This window comes from Psittacula echo (assembly GCF_963264785.1).
Source record: "Psittacula echo genome assembly, chromosome: 3".
NCBI classification, from domain to species: Eukaryota; Metazoa; Chordata; class Aves; order Psittaciformes; family Psittacidae; genus Psittacula; species Psittacula echo.
Genome location: NC_137736.1, coordinates 103,434,123 through 103,459,095, shown reverse-complemented (window position 1 = coordinate 103,459,095; position 24,973 = coordinate 103,434,123). Strand labels below are relative to the sequence as shown.

The following is a 24,973-nucleotide window of genomic DNA, read 5'->3' as shown; positions in this document are numbered from 1 at the left end:
AAACATAATATATGATAAATTATTGCTCAATGGATGATTAAAGATCTGCTTAGATGATTTTGTTCCTTTGGGACAGACATTTCAACTGTTTTCTCTCATTTTCAAAGAAACCTGTTCACCTACAGTGAATGAAACACAATTAATACGGCATGCAGTATGTTAGAGTTGTAACACACAAGGGAGAACCTGGATAACAGTTTATTTTATTGTGTCTCCTTTTATCAACATCGACCTTCTCTTGAGATAATCAGTACAAGCTGGAGGAAGAATGAATGTTCATGGAGTGACCTTTGAGCAAGTCACCCGGAAATGACCATAACTTGGCCAGTCAGCTTTCACATTTTTAACTTTCCACCTCCCCCCTGCTCCAGTTTTTGGTAACATTGACTTCCCCAGAACCTCCTGTTCAGGCACTAATCTTTCCTAATGCCTCTCAAACTTGTTATATTACTTTTTGAAAAGCGTGTTTAGAATTTAGAAAGGTAGCTCTGACAAAAGTGTCATTAAGGTGCCTAGTGTGAATTAACGCAGTTAATAGAGGTACTCATGAGTGACTCATTGACCTAGTACTAGGCTCTTGTGGAATTAATGGATGCCAGGGGATCAACCTTTTTGGAGGAAAAAAAAAAAAAAGAAAAAGAAATGGCAGCTTTAAAACCTTAAAGTGAATTATAGTAGAAAAGTGAAAACGTCTGGGTTGGATTTGATTTCATTGGGAGTCCATAAAATGGTATACCCTTAGCAAAACATATTAAACAGAAATGTCAGATTTGAAGCAAGTGGTGTACGATTATGATAGTGTTAATAGTGGTCCTCTATCACCCCAAGACATACTTTTAAAGTTTAATTTCTCAGCAGCTTGGATTTGTCACAGGCTTGTAAATTAGAAAATGCATTTGGGGATGTTTTCTTATATGAAGACACAAGGCATATAATACTGTTAACTATACCTTGGGGTTTTAGTATAGCTATTAAAATAAACTAGAGATCTCATTTACAGACAAGAAATGTCTGTTATAATATTCATTTTACCTTTTTTTTAACTCCCGTCAGTAGCTTTATTGCATTGTTCTTCATCTGAGAAGAGCCAAGCTTCTCAGGCAGTTTGAAAGGTAGCTGACTATTAAATGATAGAAAGCTAACCTGTCTTATTAGAACTGTGAATGAAGGGGGAGCAGAGGAGGTTACCAGCTTGTGAAATGTCAAGGACAACTAGACAGAAATTACTGCAAATAGATTTAGATCACTAGAATCCCTCTTTTTATTAACTCTTTGAACTCTAGATATTTCTTGTGGTAAGAAATTACCCATGACAGGTTATGTAGTCAGAAAGATTTATTTAGAACCTTTGATATGTTTTGGCAAGAGCAAAGAAATCAATAACATTTACTGAATTGCATCAGTTAATGCAAAATTATGTATCAGCAGAATGACTTACAATAACTATGTATAAAATGCTTAATTGGTCTGTAACCTTTTAAAAAATACCTTACTTTTTAAAGGTATTGGTCTTTGGTGTCTCTTTTCTTTGCACTCCCTTATTTTATGCCTGCAAACTGCTATAACTTCTGAGAAATATTTTATGTTGTTATTTTTGATGTTTTTCTTCATGTCTTTACACTGGCTAAGTCAATGTTTGTAGTGTAGGAAAAGATATTTTGAGATTTGTCTTTCATGAACATTTGTAGCTTGAAACATAAACTTCTCAAAATCATGATATCTTCCAACAAGCATTCCTTTGCATAGACCTGACTGTGCATCGACCTTTTACCAGTAGTGCCACTGAAGGTGTACTAAGAATTGTAAGGGTCCACTTATCAGCTATTCTGTCTGTCAAGTGGAAAGCAGAATGGGAGACAGAAGGTCCTCTTTGTCCCATCCCTTGGTGTAAATACCATCCTTGAGATAAATTTTTTTCCCCTGCTAGTTTCTGAGTCTCCTTTTCCCTACCTTCAGGATGAATTTAACAATGACGCTTCTAAAGTATGGAGTTGGTGATTTGTGAGAAGCTGTGTTGTATGGTGAATTACACTGTGCATAAAAATGAATGAAAAATAGCAGATGCTGTCAGAAAAGCATGCAATCTGAATCTCTGATCTAAAGACCACAGAAGTTGTTAAAAACATTTATTTTGGCTTCTGTGTGATGAACGTGTGACAAAATATAATAATGCCAAAGTATATATAGGAGTAAATTAAGTTATGCATTGTATAGGAATAATTCTACTGGATATTTGGGGAGATTAAAATCATATTTTACATATCTGTAACTAAAACTTAAGCAATGTGGGGATATGGAAGGTAAGATAATTTTTCTTCGTTTGGACTTGTAGCAACTGAAAGGCTGTAAAGCTGTAGGATAATGCTTTCCAAACATTTAATAGACTGTGCAAATAGAAAACAGTAATTTGGTCTCTGTATCTGGGATGGATTGATAGCTAGGACAAGGGACAATGGGCTTAGATTGTATAATGAATGATTCAGGCCAGGTGATAGGTAAAACTTCCTCAGGTGAAAAGTGCTGAAATCAGTTGATGGAAGGGTTGTGGAGCTACTGTCACTCAAATTCTTGAACAACAGGGTAGACAGATACCTGGCAGGAAAGTTTGTGTAGTTGAATGTCTTCTGGAATGGAGGAATGAGCAAGGTTGCCTCTCCAAATGTAACCCTGAAACAGATATTTGAAGCACCAAAACAGCTGTCTCTCTCTAGCCATAAACTTTGTTAGAATATGAACTGGCACAAACCCACTTAGGAAACGAAGAAAAAAAGCCAAACTCTGGCTAAGAAAAATGTTAATAGGTTCAAAAATAACTCTAGCCCTTGCTAGTGTTATCCTTTCCTTCGTTCTTGTGTTCATTCTTGCAACTTTCAGTGGCTTATTTTTTAAAGAAATTCTCTGTGGCCTTCGGTTGTCATCTCACTGTCTCCACTGAGGTTCGCTCCTGTCTGCTCCTTCCTTTTCCTAGCAACCTCCCAGCCTCCATCCTTGCTGCCTGCATTGTCCTTGATAATCCTTCCTCTGTCTGCCTCTCCCAGCTTGTACTTCTCCTAGAGAAGAGTGCTCAGGGGCCCTAGGGAAGTGAATCTTCACCTTTCCATTCTCATGTGGCACCTGCCATTGGCATGAGGTAGAAGAGAAAACCTCTTCAATTTTTTTTCTCAGCAGAATAAAAAGTGAACACATAACACCAAACCTTTCTATTACAGTTCTCCAGATGAATTGTATTTTCTGTGCTTCTAAGTAGCTAAACATGCATTTTGAAGATTTTTCCAGCTATTAGCAAATTCATACTTACAGGGTGCCACAAGTTTTCATAATGGTTCTCTGTTTTAGTTTATATTCATTCATTCTTTAGAAATTAAAAGAGGGTGAATTTATCTGAGCTATTTTTAAGTGCTGTGGTTTCTTAGTCTAATCAATAGGGGAGACAGCAAAATTGGAAGAGGAATATCACAAACAATATCAAAAACATGGTTAGTGCAAAGTACAGGAAATAGGTAAGTATCTGTGAAAGGCCACAAGGAAAATTGTTCGTATATCAAGGAAAGGTTCAATTTGTGCTAAATAGTACTCAAATAAGCACAAAAAATTGCAGGCTGCACTAAAAGTAACACCGAAGAGAATCCTGAGGCTATGACATAGTTGGCTTATTACTTTTTTCTTTTAATGCTATGTTTAGTTTTGTTACTTTGACTAAAAAATAAAATTGAATTAACAGGAGATTTGTAACTGAAAAGATTAGGGTTCTAGAGAGAGTGTTATTTGAAGAGGATTTAGATGTCTGGCACTGGTTAATTTCCAGAGCATAGGAATAAGCCAGGTCAAACTAAACATATACAACACAATAAATCTTATGAAGAAAGTTAATTGCATGCTTTCTATTTATTCTATTTCTATTTACGTTTTGTGCTGTACCAGGCAAAGGAACATTAACTTACACTGAAAGCAAATAGCAGCAAAGATAAAATTACTAAATAGAAATACCATTAAAAATAATAGAAATACCATTAAAAATACTTAGTGACTTAGATCCCTTTGTTTCAAGATCCCCTGAAATCAGAAGTTTACTAGAATTCAGATTTGTTACATGTAAAAGTTCACGATTAGATCCTAGAATATTTAAAACTGAAAAAGGAAATTTTAGAGTTAAAGTATCTTTGATGGAATCTAAAACTGCTTGATATTTGACATTACAGGTTAGTACACCACCAAGTTGCATGCAAAATGGTAATAATTAAAAAACTGTGGTATGTTTTTCAAGTCTTCTGTACAAAATAGAAATTAATTTTGCTTACTTTTTTAATAAATTCCATTCCATCTAAATATTAAATTTTAATTAAATTTTTACTTATTAGTATTTTATCATTCTGAGGTCCTTATAGATATTTCTTTTCTTTAAAGCAATGCTTTTAGTTTGTCAATGATTTTTATGGTAGTCCATGTTGGGTTGTGGCCAGCTGTTAGGCCCAAGTTACTAGTTCTTTGTTGAGCTTTGGAAAGATTAATGTCCAGTTTTCTCCTGCTGCGAGGACCATTCATTCTTCTTTGGGTTCCATTAGAGAAAGCCAAAGGGCTTCCTCAGGAACCTGAGAGTTAGCGAATCCTGTCTAGGGGAGAGGGGCAAAGGTTATTTTTAGAAATATTCTGAGTATATTAGAGGTATATAATCAAACTTAAGATTGTCAGTAAAATAGTATTTTTTCATTTATCTTATAGGATATTCAGGATTGATTTTAGTTTGGCTTTGCTCTAGCTGCTGTTTTATTATTAACTGCATGCAATATTTTTTTAATATTTTTTTTTTTGTTTTTTGAAATTATAGCTCATTTCAAAATAAGCTATTCATGCTTAGGCATGTTTCACTTGGTTAGTGTTTGCACTTGTAAGGTGTTGATTTGCATTGCATTGAAGTCTAATCTGAGTTCAGACTGGTTTCAGTATATTAAAAATAATGTAAAGAAGCAAGTAAATTGCCTTCCTAAACATACTTAAAATTGTAATATAAATATTACCTTTTTTTAAAAAAAATCAACATATTTGAAAAGACCATCTATGCTTTAACTGGTCTGTTCTCTATGGAGTTGCAGATCAGCTTTAATTAGATAATTTTGTGTCTGCAGTGATTTTTTTTATGCTTCATATGCCTGCAGCCTTTGAAAGAACCACAAAGAGGTTCAGGTTTCACCTGCTGTGTCATCAGTTTTGATCATGTTACACAACTGAATATAATAATGGTTTTAATAATGTAATTTAGTGAATTTACTCCATATCTGGATATTAGAAAAGAGGTAGGAGGCCTGAAAGCTTTTTGTTATTGCAGTTCAATACTTACTGCTAAAATGATAGACAGCAACAAATGGCAGTATTTATTATGTCAAAATGCATTTTTGTTTAGCTATCCTGGAAATTGGGAAACCTTCACACTAACTTATCTATAATGTATTAATGCTGTGCAGATGATCTTTGCTACTTAGTTATTGATCTTTCACAGTTTATATATCATGTGTTTGTTTTAAGGACATTTTTTGGTACTGACATTTTTTCCTCCATGTATTTTTAATTTTTTCTTACAGTAGAAAAATAATTTCACCATGAATTCTTTCTCCTTATATAGGTAATTAAGTTGCCATAATCTTTTATACAATTAAAGAATATAGAGGAAGTAAATTTGAGACAGTGTTATATTAGGAACTTCCTCCCTTCCCTCTCCCCCTTTAAGTATTTCAGTTAAATAGTGATTAAAAAATATGACATTATTTATAATGTTGAAGGCTAAGCATACAATTTCTCCTACCTGTTATCCTGAAAAGGTGTCCTTTATTGGTATGCTCTGCTTTTCAAAAGTTGTACTTTTCATAATAACAGTTATGGGCAAAACGAAGGTTGCATATTTCATTATGAAAAAATATATTTGATTCTAAGTACAAAAAACAGATTATAAAATATTTAAACAAGTGTGCATAAGCAAAACCAGAAAAGCTTTAATTTGTATAGCAGAGCCTGATTCTGGCAGCACTCTTAAACATCTCTGTATAAATGTGAACTCTCATTGTGTGTTTTCTCCATGCTAGGAGTTGATTCCAGAGTTTTACTACCTACCAGAGATGTTTGTCAACAGTAATGGCTATAATCTAGGAATCAGGGAAGATGAAGTTGTTGTGAATGATGTTGATCTCCCCCCATGGGCCAAGAAGCCTGAAGACTTTGTCCGTATCAACAGGATGGTAAGCTGCACTTTAGCCTAAGTAATGAGTTCTCTGTTTTAACAAGCTAAACTAAAGCCATTTTTCATCGCTTTAGAACTAGATTTATAGAAATAAAAAATGAAGGAGAATTTGCATTCTGTCTTGACAGAATGCTTTATTTTAGAGTGGATTTTCCTTCCTTATGCCCAAATCATGGAAAATGAAATTCACTTATTTGTTCTCTCATGAGAAAACATCAGATGGGCATGAGTTGGACAATACAGAATAGCCTGAAAAATATGTCTGTTCCTCCTCACTACTTTCTACATCAAAAAAAAAAAAAAAAGGTTACTGTAAATGCTGGTATCTTGCAAGATATATTGTATTCCTTACTTGACCGAAGCTAGGCACTTCCTATTCGAAGATGAACTGGAAGTGTAGAAATATGAACATAAGCCAATAACTGCAGTCTCTGAATAAATTTTGCAAAAGAACTGCTCTGATGTAAATCACCATGAAGTCTGCAAAATTTAAGCATGAAAAATATTTACCTATATTGTACGTTTTTTGATTAATTTGATAATCATTTTATTTAATGATAGAGGTAATATGCACATATGCTTCTTGTATTTTTTAGGAAAACAAGGTATATTCTGATGTTTTGGCCAGCAATAGTTCAATTTAAGGTTATATTCTGGAAATGGATCTTCCTTAAAGTCATATTGCTTGTCTTGCTTACAGAGTTAGGACTATATGTTGAATAAGCTGTGGGTTTCCATACAGTTGCAGAACTTTTCAGCTTATGCGTTACTGCATATATAGTGCTTTTGTAGTAGCATTGTAAGTCTAGCAGTGTTGTGTTTCTTCTAATCACTTTGGCAATTTAATTTCAAGAACCGTCTCTTTAAAGAAAATTGTCCTTTAGGACTTGAAAGAAAAAGTAGCCATTTAAAATTCAAAAGAACTGAATAGTATTATAAAACCAAATCTCTTCCTAGATGTATATAATTTAGAAGTGTCCTCTATTTAGAAGAGTAAATGGTTTGATATTTGTATAGCAGTCTCCTAAGGAAGTGATGGCAACCTCATCACTTGGGATATTTGAGATGCACTTCCCAAAGTATGAGAAATGTGTTCCAGGGAGTAGCCCTTTGTTGGCACGATGAACCTGAACAACATTTTCCGTCTTTTCTTTGGCTGATCTTTCTTATAGGTGCATGTACTGTAACATTATTTTTAAAAGCAAGTAATTGTCGCAGCTGGTAGCAATAAATTCAATTTTACTAGCAAATATGGAGATTGCCTCAAAGGATCACTGCATTCCATTCACATTCTCAAGTGTGGGATGCACAGTCACAGGTACATGTCTCCAGAGTGCACATGTTGCTGCACCTAGCCCTTTTTTAGATTGTGGTTGTGGCTAAACCTGAACTGGGCCCAGGAGTAAGAAGACTAAAGTTGACCAAGAGATTTAGTTTTGACATTTGTAAGAACAGAAGTGTGGTACTTTAGTGAAAAAGAATAAACAAGCTGCCACCTATTGGGGAATATAATGAGATACGCATATTAATGACTCCCTTTGGGAAATTTTATAAAGAGTGTTCATTCTTGTATCCTAAATTGTGTTTTCTCCATCTTTCCACAAAGATGGAATGATTAATAGGAGGATAAAAGGCGCTGTGACATGAGATCACTTGAAGAAAAGTGCTAGCTTGAGTTTATTTGATCTCTCTCATGAAATTTCTGCTTTTTTGAAAATCACATAGGAGCTCTCTACAGAAATGTTTTGTGCTGTTGAAGAAAACAACTTGCATGAATTTAGAGTGTAGCTTTAATGCTCATTCAGGACTATACTTTCAAGAAAGTCTAATAGTTAAAAGCTGGAAATGCGTTTTAAATTTTAAGCTGTAGTAGCACTAAGGACTGATTCCATATGTGTGGAATTATGCTCAGACTGCCAGGAGACAGACAAACTGATGTTAAGATTAGAATAGTATTAGAATTACAGTCTTCAACTAATTGAGTACTTTTCAGCTTTCTAACATCAGAAATTACCTCACTTTTGCATCATACCCTTCCTACACTGTCTTTCACTCCTGTCCCCATAGATGTGAGCATCATGCCGTTATTACATAGTTTTGCTTGGAGGCAGTTTCTGCATGGCTTTTATTCACCCCAGCATCTACTTTTAGCAAAGCATGATTAGTAGTTAAAATTCAGTTCTACACAGATATATGCTATCTTCAAGTGTGCAGTCTGATGATGTTCACAAATGATAATAAAGTTGAGAATTGCCTAGAAAGCAGAAGAAAGAGGCATAGATTTATTTGACTTAGATGCAGAAAATACACTGAAAATCACCTTGAGAGGAAAGAATTAAAGATACTCAATAGGAATCAAACAAAGTCTGGAAACAAAAATAGTACCAAAACTAGAGCAGTAGCAAGGGGAAGGGTGGCAAAGAGCAACAATGTGATTAGATAAAACTCTAATTCTCCGTTCACCAGAAATAAGTGTATTTTTATGCCATCTATGGAAAATCATTGCATCACAGAGAATGGAAATAGTTGTACCTGTCTATGGTTCTTTTGAGACTGCACCTGGAATATTGGATTCACTTCTGGGAGACTAGATGACAGAAGAAGTATTCACATTTGGATGTAGTTCAGAGGATAGAAATTGAAGTGGATAACTTTGGAATGTTTAAAGAGTGTGATTTATGCATAGTTTTTTTAATAAAGCTCATTATAAAATAGCAAGTAGCTAAAGCAGGATAATCCCTGTCAAGAAAATGCAGATAGTCTGTGTAGTAGCAAGTAATGGAATTACATTTTGAAAGTGTAGTGGCTTGAGTGTATAATAGTTTCTCAGGAAACCTTCCCCACATAGGGGTTTATTAGTGTATCCAGCAAACTGCCAGTGCATGCTCTTTTTGGTCACTGGCATTGTACTGGTCAAAGTAAGTAACAAATATAAGGGGATTGGAAAGTTTGACATTCCCTACCTCATGTCTGATTCCATGTTTTGAACCAGCCAGCAGATGTATTACTCTGTTAGGTCATCCTCAGGCCAAGCTTTGGCTGTTATACAAGAATCTATCTTCAGGGAAAAAAAAGCCTGGGTGTGGTGCTGACGTGTAAAACACAGCAAGCTTGTGCAAGCCTGGAATTTCTACAGCAACTTAGCCAAGCAAGTAGAGAACATGTTTACAGGAGAGCCACAGAAAATAGAGGAATATTTCAAATAGGCATTATCCTGATCCCTTGTCTAATGAAATCAGTGGTCGTCGTTTAATTTCAGTGGAAAGGATCATGTGTGGTACTGCGGAACATATAATGGGATCTTGTTTTCCTTTAGCTGACATTATTTCCTTCTGTTCATGCATATTGTTTGCTTACTGCAGGCACATATAGTGTTTAATTTTATGTGGGAGTAAATAAAAATCCTTATATACTTGCACATCTATGAATGTAAACATTTTCTTTAAATAACAGAAAGAATTTCAGCATTCATCCTTAGACTTACCAAAGCAAACAGGGGACGGCCTAGAAAACATCACAGAGACACAGTGGCATAAATCAGTGTGATTTAACAAACTGGTTAACAAGCTTTACTAAAATTCTGTGCAAATTAATAAATGGCAGGCAGGATTTCAGTGTTGTTTTATATGATTTTTCAGCTGTGTGTTTTACAATTCTAACTAAACACAGAAATTGCAGTGGAAATGGTTTTCCATCATAATAGATTCTTTCAAACTTGTGGAAATTAGACTTGTTGTAAAGGCTGGAAAAGACATTCAGTCAAGTTACTTTTAAGACTTTTTGCAGTAGCTTCTAAAGCAGTCAGTGTATAGATCAGGGGTTTTTGTAGCAGTTTTGTTTATCTATACAAAGCTAGACTGATTACTACAGAGTTACTCATGAAACATTAATAAAGTACTACGTTCAATGCTAACATGATTATGGTTTGACCTCGGTGATGCCACAAAGGACAGAGGCAGAAAGTGTCCCTGATAACATTACCCTAATGCTGGGCTCATCAATCATAATCTCCCAGTTTACCAGGAAAAAAAAACCCTACACATAAAACCTTTCGCAGATGTGCATCTGTAGTCCTACTCAGCCTCTCAGTCCCCACAGACTTAGAGCAGTCCTGAGAGCCAGAAATAGAACAGATTCAGTCAGTAAGTCAAGCATGTTCAATCAAGGCAGGGAACACCACTGTGAAACACTGAAGCAGAGCTTTTATGATAAGCATTCTTTAGTTTTGAAACAAAAGATGCAAGATTGTGTAATTCAAAGTTAATTATAATGATATTTTCATTATGGCTTATGCACATATTATATTACAAATTGCAGTGTTGAGTAAAATGCATTCACTGTAAATTATATTTTTGAGAGACTAAATGGTGTCCTGTTTTTGTTATACATATTTTGTTCCATTTACATAACTGTTACTAAGACTGAATTTTCTTTCTGTCTTTGAAATGATTTGTTTGCACTCTTCTACTGCTGCCAATTACATTTTTGTACAGTTCCCTGGCTATTCAGAAGCATGCATAGTATTTCATAATTAAAAAGCTTCTTGAATAGTCATTAGAAACATCTATTATGAAATCTCTGTGCTATGAGGTTCTGGAAGATATGTCTTTTCTCCTCACCATTCAGCAGCAGTTGACATTCCTTTTTACCAGATAAGCAGTAGATAAGATTTGATATTACTTCTTCAGTAGTAGCTTTGATTTTATTTTGTGTATTGCCAAGGTTTGTCCTCAGTGCAATTAAAACTCATTCAGCTAATAGGGGTTTCGATGCAATTTGGAAATGGCAGTGATTTTTTTTTTAATTATGTGTATCTGACTGAAGAATCTTATTTACATCTTGAAGACACACACATAAAGGATCAGTTTCTGTGCAGACATCTCTGAAAAACCCAGATCTGTAGAATGCACTTCTGTCACTTTTATGAAAATATCCCTTTGTTTAAACAAACATAAGTAATTTCAGATATTAGTATTGCCTGGTTTATTTTAAGACAACAGTCAAAGATTTTACTCCACAGTACAGGAAATGGTAAATGAGGCAGAGAAATACTAGCCAGAGAAACTCTGTGTATTCAATTGCTGCAGAGGAGCATGGATGTGAAGGGAGAGAAGAAAAACCCCACTCACAGCTAGTGAAACAGCTAATGGTATGTTATTGGGCAGATCTACAGAACTGAAGTGTCTCAGAGTAGTTTTAAGAAGATATTTTTAAACATACTGAATAAAAGTTAATAACAAGGTACTGTGGCAGGACTTCTTGGAGAGACAGATAGCATATAGCTATGCAGGGGAAGGAAACAAGACAGGAACTGCAGAAGTAGGGCGGGCAGGTGCAGCTGTGATCTGGATGAGGAGCAGCATCAGAGCTTTCCTCTGCTCCGGATACACAAAATACCCAGGTAACACAAAACATTGTGTTAGAAAGAGGTTGGAATAGAATATTTCATTAATCCATAATTCTTGACACTTTACACAGCACATAGTATGCATAAAAATAAAACCCAGTGCCTCCTACTGGAATCTCTGTAAAAATAACTTTAACATCAAATTAGGATGAGTGGCAAGTGTGCAGTGTTCGTACTGCACAAAGGTCTGAAAAGCGTTATAGTGATTGATCCCACCAAGCAGCAACTTGACTTATATTAACTTTATTTAGTTTATACATAAACATAAGTTTACTAATACCTGTTTATATTTTATAACTGCTACAGGTCTCATTTTCAGCTTATGGAACACGTGTGCATACACTTGCCAGCAAACACACAAAAAGCACTGTACATTTATTTCAAAATATATATATACAGAAAATATATTTGTATATATATACACACCCTAGATGTGTAATAACCCTTGTGGTTTACCTGTTGGCAGTAAAAGTCACTGCATTGAAAACAGTAATGCGAAGGCTCCTTCCTCACAACAAAATCCATGAAAAAATACTGACTCAAATGCTATTTGAAAGTGAAGCCTTAATACCAGTGGTTCAAGCAAGTTCGAGAATGCCTGAATAAAACTGTTCTCTGTATACTTCAGTTATAATAGAAAATAAGCTGGATATTATCTCATTTCCGTTTAACAGTAAGAATCTTTAGAAACCATAAATAATGTTATCTGATTGAAGAAGTAATAATTATTGTTGTCTTTCTAAAAAAAAAAGTTTCCTTATATGTCACATTAAAAATATACTCAAAAAAATAAGTGCCACAATGTTTAAAATTGAAAATATTACTGAAAAATACTGGTTTTTAGGGCTAACAACAGCCTAATTTAAGGACATTATTGTTTTCTTTTTCTGCATGTTGTTCCTACTGTATCTACAAATTATTTTTTACACAGAAGAATCCCTCACCCTATTCCCTACTGAGCATTGCATATTCTTGAGAAACCAAATGATGTACTGTCAACAATGAACAGCTCATAAATTTTCAGGAGACACTTACAGAGGGAAAGCAGCCTGTGCATTAGAGCAAATTAGGGGGAAGATTCTGCAAGTATCGCATGAGTAGTGTTGCAGAAGTACTTGAGAGGAACACCAGCTAACCAGATCATATGTGATATTAGAAGCTTTCTCCTGGCTAAAACTCAAATCAGGAGCCTTGTCCCCATTGAGGTCCAGGTGGGACTTTGTGGCCTTCTGGTGGCCCATTCTTGAGTGCACTTTGCCTATTGTTTTTGCCTAGCACTATACCCCACAGGACACCCCGATGGGGAGGCCATGAACTTCACACAGTGCCATCACAGCCTGCAGCTGAAGGCTATGTAATGTTACAGGCCCATGCAGAATCACTCTCCTCACAGTGCTGGCTCCTCTCTCCACCTTCCCCTCTGGTCTGTGCCCTAAATCCCACACCATACCAGTCTTCAACCACACTGTGCCTCGCAGGTACAGTGCTGTTAGTCCCCTTGCTGCCACCAACATCCTCACAGCAACTCTTCCAACTTCCAATTTTGTGTGGAGTTTTGAAATTTATAGTTCAACATAATTAAATTCACTCCTTCCAAATTTCACTGATGTTTCCTGTAGAAACTAACGTTCTTCTCCAAGGAACTGAGTACCTGAAGGTTTTTTAAAGAATCATTAGACCTATAAATGTAGGGCAATAAATATGCTTAAAGAACTGGAGACAAAGGCATGACACACTGCTGTTAAAAAGTAGCTCATTTATTTTGTAAGTTATTAAAGAGGCATGTGAAATTGAAGTTTTCCAAACCTGCCAGGATCAGTAGGACCTTCTCTGGAATGACAAGCTGCTGAGGAAGGGCTGGTCATGCAAGTAGAAACGGCCTCAGGGAAACATAACCTAGGCATTCAACTCCCATAACTCTCCTAATTTTGAAGGTCAATGAAAGTGTACTCCCCCACCTATGAGCAAGCCTGGGAAACTGGTGAAAATGGATGAGAAGTCGAAAGTACTCAGAAATGTTTTTGCCTGTCTTCACTGGCAGCCTGTCTTTCCACACCTCTCTAGTGGATAGACTGCAAGACAGGGACTATGGGAGCAAAGACCCTCTCACTGTAGAGAAGATCAGGTTTGTGACCTCCTGAGGAACCTGAATATATAAGTCTATGGGACCCAATGAGATGCATCCCCGAGTCCTGAAGGAATTTTCTGATGTTGCCAAGCCACTCTCCATGACAACTGAAAAGTCATGGCAGTCAGATAAAGTCTCTGGTGACAGGAAAAAAGGAAACATTGCAGTCATTTTTAAAAAAAGATAGAAAGGAGGACTCTGGGAACTGCTGACCTGTCAGCCTCATCTCTCTGTCTGATCATGGAACAGATCCTTCTAGGAGCCATACTAAGGCACATGGAGGACAGGGAGGTGATTTAATACAATTGGTATGTATTCACCAAGGGCGTGTCCTGCCTGACCAACCTAGTGGCCTTCTATGATGGAGTGACTACGTCAGTGGACAAGGGAGGAGCTACTGATGGCATCTGTCTGTACTTCTGTAAGGCCTTGGCACAGTTCCCCCAACATCCTTCTCTCTAAGTTGGAGAGATATGGATTTGATGGGTGGATGAGGAATTGGCTAGATGGTCACATTCAGAGTGTAGCAGTTGTCAATAGCTCAGTGTCCAGATGGAGACAGGTGGTGTCACTCAGGGATCTGTACTGGGACCAGTGCTATTTAGTAGCTTCAATGACATGAACAGCGGGATCAAGTTTACCCTCAGCAAGTTTGCCGATGACAGCGACTTGAGTGGTGTGATTGACACACCTGAGGGACAGGATGCCATCCAGAGGGACCTGGGCAAGCCTAAGAAGTGGGCCTATGCAAATTTTATGAGGTTCAACAAGGCCAAGTGCAAGGTCCTACACTGGATCGTGGCAACCCCCAGTTTCAATACAGGCTGGGGTATTTCAATACAGGTATTAAAAGCAGTCCTGTGGAGAAGGACTTGGGGGTACTGCTGGATAAAGAGCTGGACGTAACTTGTCAGTGTGGGCTTACAGCCCACCAAACCAACTGTATCCTATATTTTGCTGCCGCAAAAGAAGTGTCAAAAGAAGCATGACGAGCAGGTCAAGGGAGGTGATTCTACCCTTCTACTCTGCTTTTGTGAGACCCCACCTGGAGTACTGTGTCCAGCTCTGGAGCCCTCAAGATCTGTTGGAGTGGGTCCTAAGGAAGGCGGTGAAAATGCTAAGAGGGCTGGAGCACCTCTCCTATGAGAAAAGGCTGAAAGAGTTGAGCTTGTTCAGCCTAGAGAAGACAAGACTCCAGGGATACCTTGTTGCGGCCTTACATTGCTTAAAGGGGGCCTATAATAAAGATGGTACAAGCTTTTCAGCAGGGCTTGTTTGTAATGTAGTAATGGTTTTAAACTGAAAGAGGATAGATTTAGACTAGGAATAAGGAATTTTTTACGATGAGAATGGCAAAACACTGGCACAGGTTGCTCAAAGAGGAGGTAGAGAGATGCCCAGAGATGTTGTTGGATGAGGCCTTGGGTGGCATGGTTTAGTGTGGGGTGTCCCTGCCCATGGCAGGGGGGTTCGGACTAGATGATCTTAAGGTCCTTTCCAACCCGAACTATTCTATGATTCTGTCATTCTATGTCCCTGCTCACTGCAGGAAGGTTGGACTAGATGACCTTTAAAGGTCACTTCCAACTGTTCTATGATTCTTTGCTTCTAACACCAGGGTGAGGATGTTAGAGGAGATAATGGATGAAATACACTCACTTGAACCAAGTGTTAATTTTTTTCAAAATTACTGTGCCACCTTTAAATAGTCAAAAGTTTTGCCATTTTCCTGAAAAGCTCCCTGCATTCCAGAAAAAACAATGCTGTCTTTTACCAAAGAAAATACTCAACTTTTTTTTTTATATACTTTTTAATAAATAAATGATAGATACAGATGCAGAAAAAACTTATAAATTTGCAGAATTTGGAGGAGGAAGAAAACAGGCTGCTTGCTTTAAGTTGGTCAGAGATGAATGCTGACAACAGGATTTAATTCTGTTTTAATTTTTGTTACATGGAAAGGAACATTAAAAATTGAGCATTTAAAAGTTAAGAAATACTTTATTTATGGTTGGTGTGACATACCTAATTTTATCCTTGCATGCTAACATCCTGCATGATAAATGAGACAAAAGTCATATGAAGATTGTATGGAATGATGTAGTTACTGACGAGATGACCTTGCATGCACACAAAACAATATAATTAAGGATCTGGCATTTCTTAAGTATTTATTGAGAGACATTCTTTTAGCATTAAGTATTATTAATGCTATTTAAATAATATAACTTGCAATTTGCATATGATGACCTCTAATTTTGAAAAGCAAACAAATTTTCGTATGGTTCTCTGCAAGATTTCTTTCTAGCTGCTTATGGTATGCTGAACTTAAGCCCTTGAAAACTGAGCTACATGTCAGCTATTAAGCTTGAGCTTTCTCATCCATTTTGTCAGAAATAAGAGTCACTGACTTCAATAGAAAAGGGTCCAGTTTTCCACCAAAGTGCAGAGAGTTCCTCTTCCATGTGGACCATTACAGAATGTCTGAGGAACAACTGCGTGATCACTCATGGAGCCAGTCTCACGTGACTTGCACTGTCTGTGGCTATTCCTGCATGTGGGGTGGTGGGCAGGGAACTGCTGCCAGTGGGCAGTGCATGGGATGGTACTACAATGTCCAATGGTTATTTCTGAGGCAGCCTCCTTTGGATGTAAATGAATAAAATGAAACCACATTTTTTCCAAAGTTTATTCCCTTATAATATATGAATTTTCCTGGAGCAGACATGAAACCTTGTCCTAGCTGGAAGGTGTTTGTGCTGGATAGTGTATGAAAAATAGAGAAATTAGGATTTCTCGGGGGGGGGGGGGTGGGGTGTTCACAATTTTTGAGAATTGAAAGATAATATAGAGGGTTGCTGCCAGCTCTGCCTGTATGCAGTAAGTAGTAGTAAGCTTGACATAGATGTTTAGATGATAAATTGCATTTACACTGGTATTTCAGAGGTGCCGAGTAGCAGGACACAAGGCAATGGGCACAATCTGTAGCACAGGAGGCTCCCTCTGGACATCAGGAAACACTTTTTTACTGTGAGGATGACCAAGCACTAGCACAGGTTGCCAAGAGAGGTTGTGGAGCCTCCATCTTTGAAGATAATCAAAAGCTGTCTGGGTATGGCCCTTGACAGCCTGCTCTAGATGGCCCTTGTTAAGCAGAAGTGTTGGACCAGGTTATCTACAGAAGTCCCTTCCAAACAGCTGTTCTGTGATTCTGTGGTTTTTCTTTTTACAGCAAAACTTAGTTCCTAGGATCTGACAACTGAACTGAACTAGTTCTGATGGAAGGGAATTAGGTATATGACACCATACAAAATCAAGACTGTGATGGACATGTGATCAACAACATGTATAAAAACTTGGTCAATGAACCATAAATCTTTATTTTAACACCAGTTCCTGTTTATCACAGTTCTCTGAAGGTAGCATTGGGAAAGAAGGAGCAAGTGTGCCAGGATGCCACCTTTATACGAGAATAATTTGTGTATCCAGGTACAGGCTCAGGGGAAGCTACGACAGGTAAATGGGTATGAGGAAAGTGTATAATGACTTCAGCTTTCAAAAGCTCCAGTTCAGGCAATGATATGTACTAAGGATGCCAATCATGTCTGATAAAGGCACATTGGTTGGATCAGGTTCAATGGTAATACTATCATCATTTCCTTTGTCTAGAAATAATCTTTTTCCATATGTCGAGCACAAGAATAGTAATCCTTGAATCCATTTTTAAACTAAGTAGTCATGGACTGTGTTCTCTCCAGTGAACCAACGAAATGTCAAAAATGAGTGTGAAAAATGCTTTTTGCCTTTGAGAAATCAGTCACAGTTTGCACATGGAGTTCAGAATCTTATTTTGCTGGTACAGCTTCTTAATAATCAATTTTCCATTTTAGATTTAAGACCAATAACTGATAGCTGGAAAATGAGTTGGAAGATTTTTGTTTTATGATTTTTTTTTTTAAATTGTTTTTCTTTTTCTTGACAAATTACCTAACTTACTTGACAAGCCCAAAAAATTAATAATTAAAACCCTTGCAGCTAGGAGAAACCCAGTAGCTGAGAAGAAAATTAGCATATATAAAGCTGAAGCAAAGAATAACATATTTTTAGTGTTTCTCTGAATATAATTAGTTCTGTTTTTCAATGTTTGAAGGATTTAAAATATATCAAATAAGCCTGAACAGGAAATGTAATGATATCCATTATGTTTCCTCAGTTAATAGGAAAAGGTAAGACATAATTTAATCATGAAATTGCAAGATAGAATTTATTTTCTAACTCTGAATTTCACCTACAGGCCCTGGAAAGTGAATTTGTATCATGCCAGCTTCATCAGTGGATTGATCTTATATTTGGCTACAAGCAAAGAGGACCAGAAGCAGTGCGTGCACTCAACGTTTTCCACTACCTAACATATGAAGGCTCTGTGAACCTGGACAGTATCACTGATCCTGTCCTCAGGGAGGTAGGTGTTTACTGCCATTTCATTCTAAACACTGCTGTCATCTCACAAGAAATAGTACTGTTTCCATCTTTTACTGCTCAAGAAAATTGTTTTGTGTGATTTGATTCAGAACTTAGGCCTTAAGTGACTTCAGAGGCAAGTATTACTAAACTAGCAGTAAAACACATGTCCCAAAGTATTTTGTTTGCTTGAAATTACTGCTATATTTAATGGTTATTTATGATATGGCAAATTATGTATTGTATATTCAGTAATATCTATTCTTTAGATTTTAATAATTTTATTAAGTTCATTTAGTAGAACGGAAAAGCTGAAAAAAAAGCTGCGTTATAGTCATAGGGAAAAAAATGTAACCTTTTCAGTTACGTAACGTTGGTGAGAATGTGTATCTGAAAAAAGAATATATTTGCTAGAGTGATAGTAGCAATTATTCAGATTGCTTTATGTTAATCACGTAAAGTATAATCAGACTCTTACTAATATAGAAAATGTTTGCTATGTTGTGCATGTATGTATCTGTGAAATATATATGTATATATGTGTGCTTATGTACAAGGAAGCATTTTAATCAGTACATTAAAAAAATATTGTACTAGCTATCTTGATAAATTCTTCCTTCCAGTGACTATATTTGTTTTTAGTAAGACTATTAATTTGAATGATCATTTTCTAATATCATCTATTCATTGGTTAAAACAATTGAAATCTGGTGAAAAGTGTGAAGAAGCAACAGCTGCTAGATGAGTACCGCTGTGATAAAGCTGTACACACAATCTTCCATTCCCCCAGATAGCTGCCATCTGCTGTATGCAAAACAGTAATAATTTATACATTGCCAGGCAATGGGTTTTTGTTTGTTTGTTTGTTTTCCGGTCTTGGAGACAGAAATGTACAGATTTCAGAAAGGAGTAGATTCTAGATTATCATTCGTATGCAGCTAAGTATTGGGTTTTGGCATGTTTTTTAGTAGTGTGTTGCGTCTTGTTACATGTGATGCTTTTTGAGGAGCAGAACTAAAACAACATTTAGACTCCTAGCTTCCTAGAGCTGGTTTTTCGCACCATGCATTGCAAAGCTTATATTTTGTAAACAGTTAGTGTTTGATTAGTTTTAAGAATGGCTAGAATTGCTTTGATCTTATTGCCTCAAATATTTAATGTTAAAATCTACATAATGGCTTTCTGGATTTAAAACTTTGGGCACAAGAAGAATCAGTAAGGTGCAAAAGTGGATATACATGAAGGACAAATGCTTTTTAAAGTATAAAACAGGTGCCAAGCACCATAAATACAAGGGATTTGCATGGTTTCAGGTCCTGCTTTGCATGGGGAGACCCATATGTCTTGACTAAGAGTCTACTTCCACAGGTTTTTAGGATCTGTCTGTTTGTAGGATCTGTAGGTCTATCTGTCTGTCTGTGCACCTTATTTATCATTTTATGACATGGTAAGACTCTTCAGCTCTCCTATGGCTGTACTTACATGCAGAACTTGCCATCAGAAATTTCAGGATATTCATGGAGATGTTTTTGTTCACTCACTTATACATCTAACCCATGCCTTGTCAGTCAATAGGGTATAAACCTCTTAGGTTATTTACACCATGCAAACTTATAAAAAGCACAACTTCATCTTCATTGCCACAATTTAGATACATTGGTAAATAAAATTTATTGTTAGCAGTGAGAAGGTAACATGTCTAGAAAACATAAATCATCCTAATTTTTGTTATATATAGATACCTAAACTTGTATGCATGCATTTAAAAATAGCACATTTTCGCCTCCAAGAGATCTCAAACAATGATGATTTGTGGTTTGCCATAAAAGGCTTAAAAAATACTTTTTATTATTTTTAATGAGAACTTACAATACTCATGTAAATATAGACAGATTTAGAGTCATATTCTGTTTCCCTGAGCTCTATTTTTGAAATTAGCAGGCTTTTGCTGGCCAGTAATAAAGCATTTCACATCTTGATGATCTAGTAGATCAAGTATTTGGCTGCCATGTTTCTGTTACAAATACGAAGATATTCTATGTACATTGTTTTGTTGTATTTTTTGGAAGGTGGTGGGTCTTGGTGTGGCTTTTTTTTTTTTTTTTAACTTCATTCTGGCTTTTTAAAAGAAATTAAAAGCAAAAAGATCTTCTAAAGCCTCTGAAGAAATGCAGAAATATAAAGGTAGGAATATTAGCACTTTAAAACACTGTATGTTATACTGTGGCAGGTGGTGGTATCTAGCATATTAGAATCACTGCAATTTAAAATTAATTGAACTTTACAGTTATCCAAGAAAATACATCTCTCAGTATCCAAATTGCTCTTGATGTGTATTTTTTAAATAAACATTTTTGTTCTGTCACACAGAAACCGGTGAATGTTCCCAATAAATGGCTATAAAATAAGCCAATCAATACTACCTTATTGGCAGGAGCCATTATCAGGCCAATGGGCTCAGATATGGCAGTAGGCTCCTCAAACTATGGCCATAACTAACTTCATATTGAGCTGAGTCCCAGTAGAACCTGTCCATTGAAATAAGGCTCCAAATAAAAAACCCTCTCATTTAGGTCTGATGTGTTAGAAAGACATCATTTAAAATTACAGATCCCAGTGCCCTGTTCATGCTATACCTTGGCCCTTTCACCTGTTTTTTGAGCACCTCACTTAACCACTGAGGAATATATTCTTAGCTGAATGAAGAATGGTAGTCACAGTAGCCTTTTTGCTGAAGCAAAATGAACAGTGACGGGGTAACTCATGCCTGCCATTTCTTACACCTTTCTCACGTGCATGGGGAAGTCCTCTAAGAACTCTACTATTTAACACTGGAAAAATGTGTGAAACTGGAATGCTGGGGTAGCATTGTTTTAGATAACTGGAGTCTATGAAATCACATACATCTGCCACTGTAATAACTCTTTGGCAACTGAAGATCTGCACTGAAAATATACTGATTTCATTTAAACATACTGATTCTGATATTTCAAACCACTTTGTAATTTTTTGATAACACAAGAAATACTTGATAATTATAATTTATTTCAAATGGTGATGAGGGCAACGTGAAAGTCCTGACTTATATGCTCCACAGAATGTATAAAATTGAATTCTGTGTTTTGGATCTTTTATGATTACAAATTGGGAAATTCTTCAGTTCTATCAGTTCTAACGGTCTCTTTTATTCTGCACGCTGCAATTCTTTTTTCATGCTGGAATAAGGAGGAGCAAAAAATGTATTACAAGATGAATATTTTTTTTTCAAGCCCCAAATTATTCCTTTTTTTCTTTATTATTGCAACTTTTTACAGTCTATTTGTAAAATTTTCTTGTTTTAAAGTAAAAGCAATGAGGTGAAAGATAAAACTTGAAGAACAGCTTAAGGATATTGATACATTCTTACTTGACAGGTGAAATCATAGTTGCAGCAGAAGCCACAGCAATTACACCATTAAAATGTCAAGAAATTAGAGGTCAGAATAGCAGATAATTTTCTTCCTTTTGTCAGATTAAAAATTGACATTCTTTGACAGCACAGGATTTCTGGCTGAGAAAATTATGACAGCTTAACTCATCTTGTACTTGTAAAGCAGTAATTGATAATGAACTTTACCATGACAGTCTTCTCCTGTGGTGAAACATGACAGAACATCCCTGGTACAAAGCCTGTATCTCTTTTTAATATGTAAACAGTAGTTATATCGGACATCAAATGTTATTTGGAATTGTCTTTACTGTTAGTTTACATCATAATCCAAATTCTGTCCACTGGACAGATCTGGCTGACTTCAGGGGCTTGATGCTGAAAATGCTATGTATAAAGAACAGTATCAGAATTGTAGTTATGGTGCTTCAATGTTATTGGTTCACTTCTTTAGGCAAATATAGTTCCTCCCCTGTTTTCTCTCAGAATGGCTATTGATTTTAGGAGCCTAATTTTTCCCAACCACCTGGAAATTTGGACACTCAGAAATCAATAGGGTTATGGATTTTTCAAGTTAGGAACTTGTTTCTGTATGACACAAAGTACTGTGACTGAAAGGGAGCAGCACAGTTGTGCTGATCATTAGAAAATGCAACAGAAAAGTTAAAATTATTTTCAGTACTACCTTGTAGATTAAACACAAAATAAGTGGGCAGTCAATGCACAATAGATTAATCACAGGTAGTACTGAAAGCACATCTAGTGTGAAGAAAAGTACTATTTTGGGTGTTCTGTTTATTTATTTAAAATCATAGCCAGATCTGTATTTCTCTTTTGTTTCAGATATTCAGCTTGTTTGTGATTAGAAATGTTTTGAAAAAAATCAAGTGAAGTATTACATAGCTATTGGTTTGCACTAGACTTGAGTCTAATGTGTCATCCTCGTGTTCTATGAGTTGCAAATACAGCTTAGCACTGCAGTACAGTGACTTTCCAGTGATTGCAGCATCTTCACCAAATGCTTGTATCCCCCCAGTCCAAAAGGAATTGCAAGCGCACAGGAAAGCGAAGCAGTGTGAATCTACTGGACTCACATATTTGTTCTCAGCAGCCACCTGTCAAAATACCTGAGCATACTTGCAACTCATACAGCATATTGAAAATTGATTAACATTGCTAGTGCTCGACAGGCAGTTGCTGTGACCGTAAACTAATCCTAGTAGGACAGTTTTGCTGGCAGCTAACAGAGCATATGGCCTATGCAATATTTATTTCTTTGGTATGACTAGATATTTAGCATATTTAAATAATTCGAGAAGTCATAATGATGCAGTAGTCTTGCAGTGCTTTTCAGCTACCCTCATTTCTGGGTGTTATTTTTCCTTTTATATTTTCTTCTGTTATCTCTTTCTTTGATCTGACAGGAATAACAAAGCATCCCTCTGGATCTGCTATAGTGAAATATGCCCACAGGAAGCAGAGTAGATCACATCAGTTTTCACTTCTTTCTTTTTCTCCTTTGCTTTTTTTTCCCCTCCTTGCTGAAACACTCTTTGCTACTACAGAGGGTTGACATGATAGGGCTGTCAAGACTCAGCAAGATAGATATATCTTTAACAAAGGGAGTTGGAATGCAAGCCTTTCCCTGGTGGCTGAACCTGGCAAATTTATGAGGAAAAAATTAACACACTATTACACCATTTTAATAGCACTATATAATGCTTTCAAGGTAACTCCAGCCCTTGCAACCATGTCCTTGTTCTTGCTTTTGCTCAAGAGTTACTCTTATTTAGTCTGATTTCATTTTTAACTTGTTAGATCTTTTTCTTCTGGGCGCAATTTCTTTGATGTGACAAGATATCAAAACCACCCCTATGGATCTGCTTGATTGAATTGTACCCACAGCACTGGCCACTCACATGTTCACTTGTGCTTAATTGCCTCCATACAAGGGGTTGGTTTGTGCTTCCTTTCTAGGAGCAGTCCTGCTTAGGCATGAATACACATAGTGGTGAAATAAGTAGGAACCTCTAAGTCATATCAATATCCACTTTTTTAAAAGTTAATTGAAGGAATCTGTATAGTAAGTACAGTTATTCAAGTAAAAGCTTGAAATAATTTCAAAATAGAAATTATTTTCTTATATGCTAAGACCTCGGTTCTTCTCTAAGAAATATGTACTTGCATCAACTCTTGTTGATTTTTGTTGAGAAGCCTAGACCACCTTCACTCCCAAATACTGTGTTTCCCAGACATGCAAAATAGGGATTTTTTTTTTTTTTCCCCAAAATTTGTATTGGTTTAGGGAAAACCGCTTTGATTATTTTGAAGTATTTTTGGCCCATGGGTCTGTTAGGTATGCATTAAGACATCATCAACAGAAAACTAAAATATTTTTCTGTTTCACTCTGGGAGCATCCATAGATATAATACTTTTTATGTCTTTCTCGTGAGCTTTGGAGCTCAGTATCCTCTTCTGTAAATAGGAAAGGAAGAGTTTTTACTTGCTGTCATTTTGTTATGATAACTCTCTGTAGATCAGTGAGAAAAACACATGGATTTTTTTGAGGTAAAAGATACTTATTTCTGTAGGTAAAGATTCCTGCAGAAGACACTGAATGCAGGAGGAGACACCTTAAATCAGAATATTCAATAAGGAATTAGTGTAAATTGCATCAGGTTGGTTACCCCACAGTAATTGCCCAATTGTGAGCTCTTTTACTGTTCAGGGGAAAGGGCTTTCAGAAGTTGTTTTCTGCAGAGTGATTGAAACATTTGAGCTGTTCATACAATTTTACCACAAAGTAACTTCTCGGGAGCACCTACCCTAAGTAACGCAGGGCATTTATGAGAAGGATTCAGAAATCATAATCTGTCCTATAGGATTCCAGATTAAAAACATCTTTCTACCACTGCTTAAAACAATTTACACTTACATTAATGATTGATCATGATAATTCCAGTTAATGAATGTATTGGAGATGATCAGTATTTTAGTGAATCTGTGCTTATCTGAGTTCATGACCATTCCTGGATCATGGCGTTACATGTTTATGGGACTTCAGAATCTTTTCATAGCCAGGAAAATATGCTGTTCCTGGAAGTAAATCAGATTGTGGCATATAGGTGATTTTTGTTCCAAAATGCATGTTAGATTTGGGATTTGTTTATTATTCATTGTACTTGTGACTAAAAAGCTCACCATCCAGACAGAGCTAAGCACTGCCACTCAATGCACATCACCAATCATGCACTGAGCATTCAAACTGAAGACTATCCATAACTTATTTAGCTGATGAGAGTTCAACCATGCTATTTGAT

The 24,973-nt window shown here is 36.3% G+C and overlaps 1 protein-coding gene across 4 annotated transcripts in view; it reads left to right on the top strand.

Annotated features, from left to right (window-relative positions):
* NBEA (neurobeachin) overlaps positions 1-24,973 on the top strand; it is a gene marked incomplete at both ends in the record, with an annotated part of 526,482 nt that overhangs the window by 459,275 nt on the left and 42,234 nt on the right. For all 4 annotated transcript variants that reach the window (XM_080613294.1, XM_080613295.1, XM_080613292.1 and 1 more), the window contains 2 exons: positions 6,075-6,227; positions 18,059-18,226. In XM_080613294.1, coding sequence (XP_080469420.1) covers positions 6,075-6,227; positions 18,059-18,226 — 321 coding nt within the window. The remainder of the gene's footprint in view (positions 1-6,074; positions 6,228-18,058; positions 18,227-24,973) is intronic.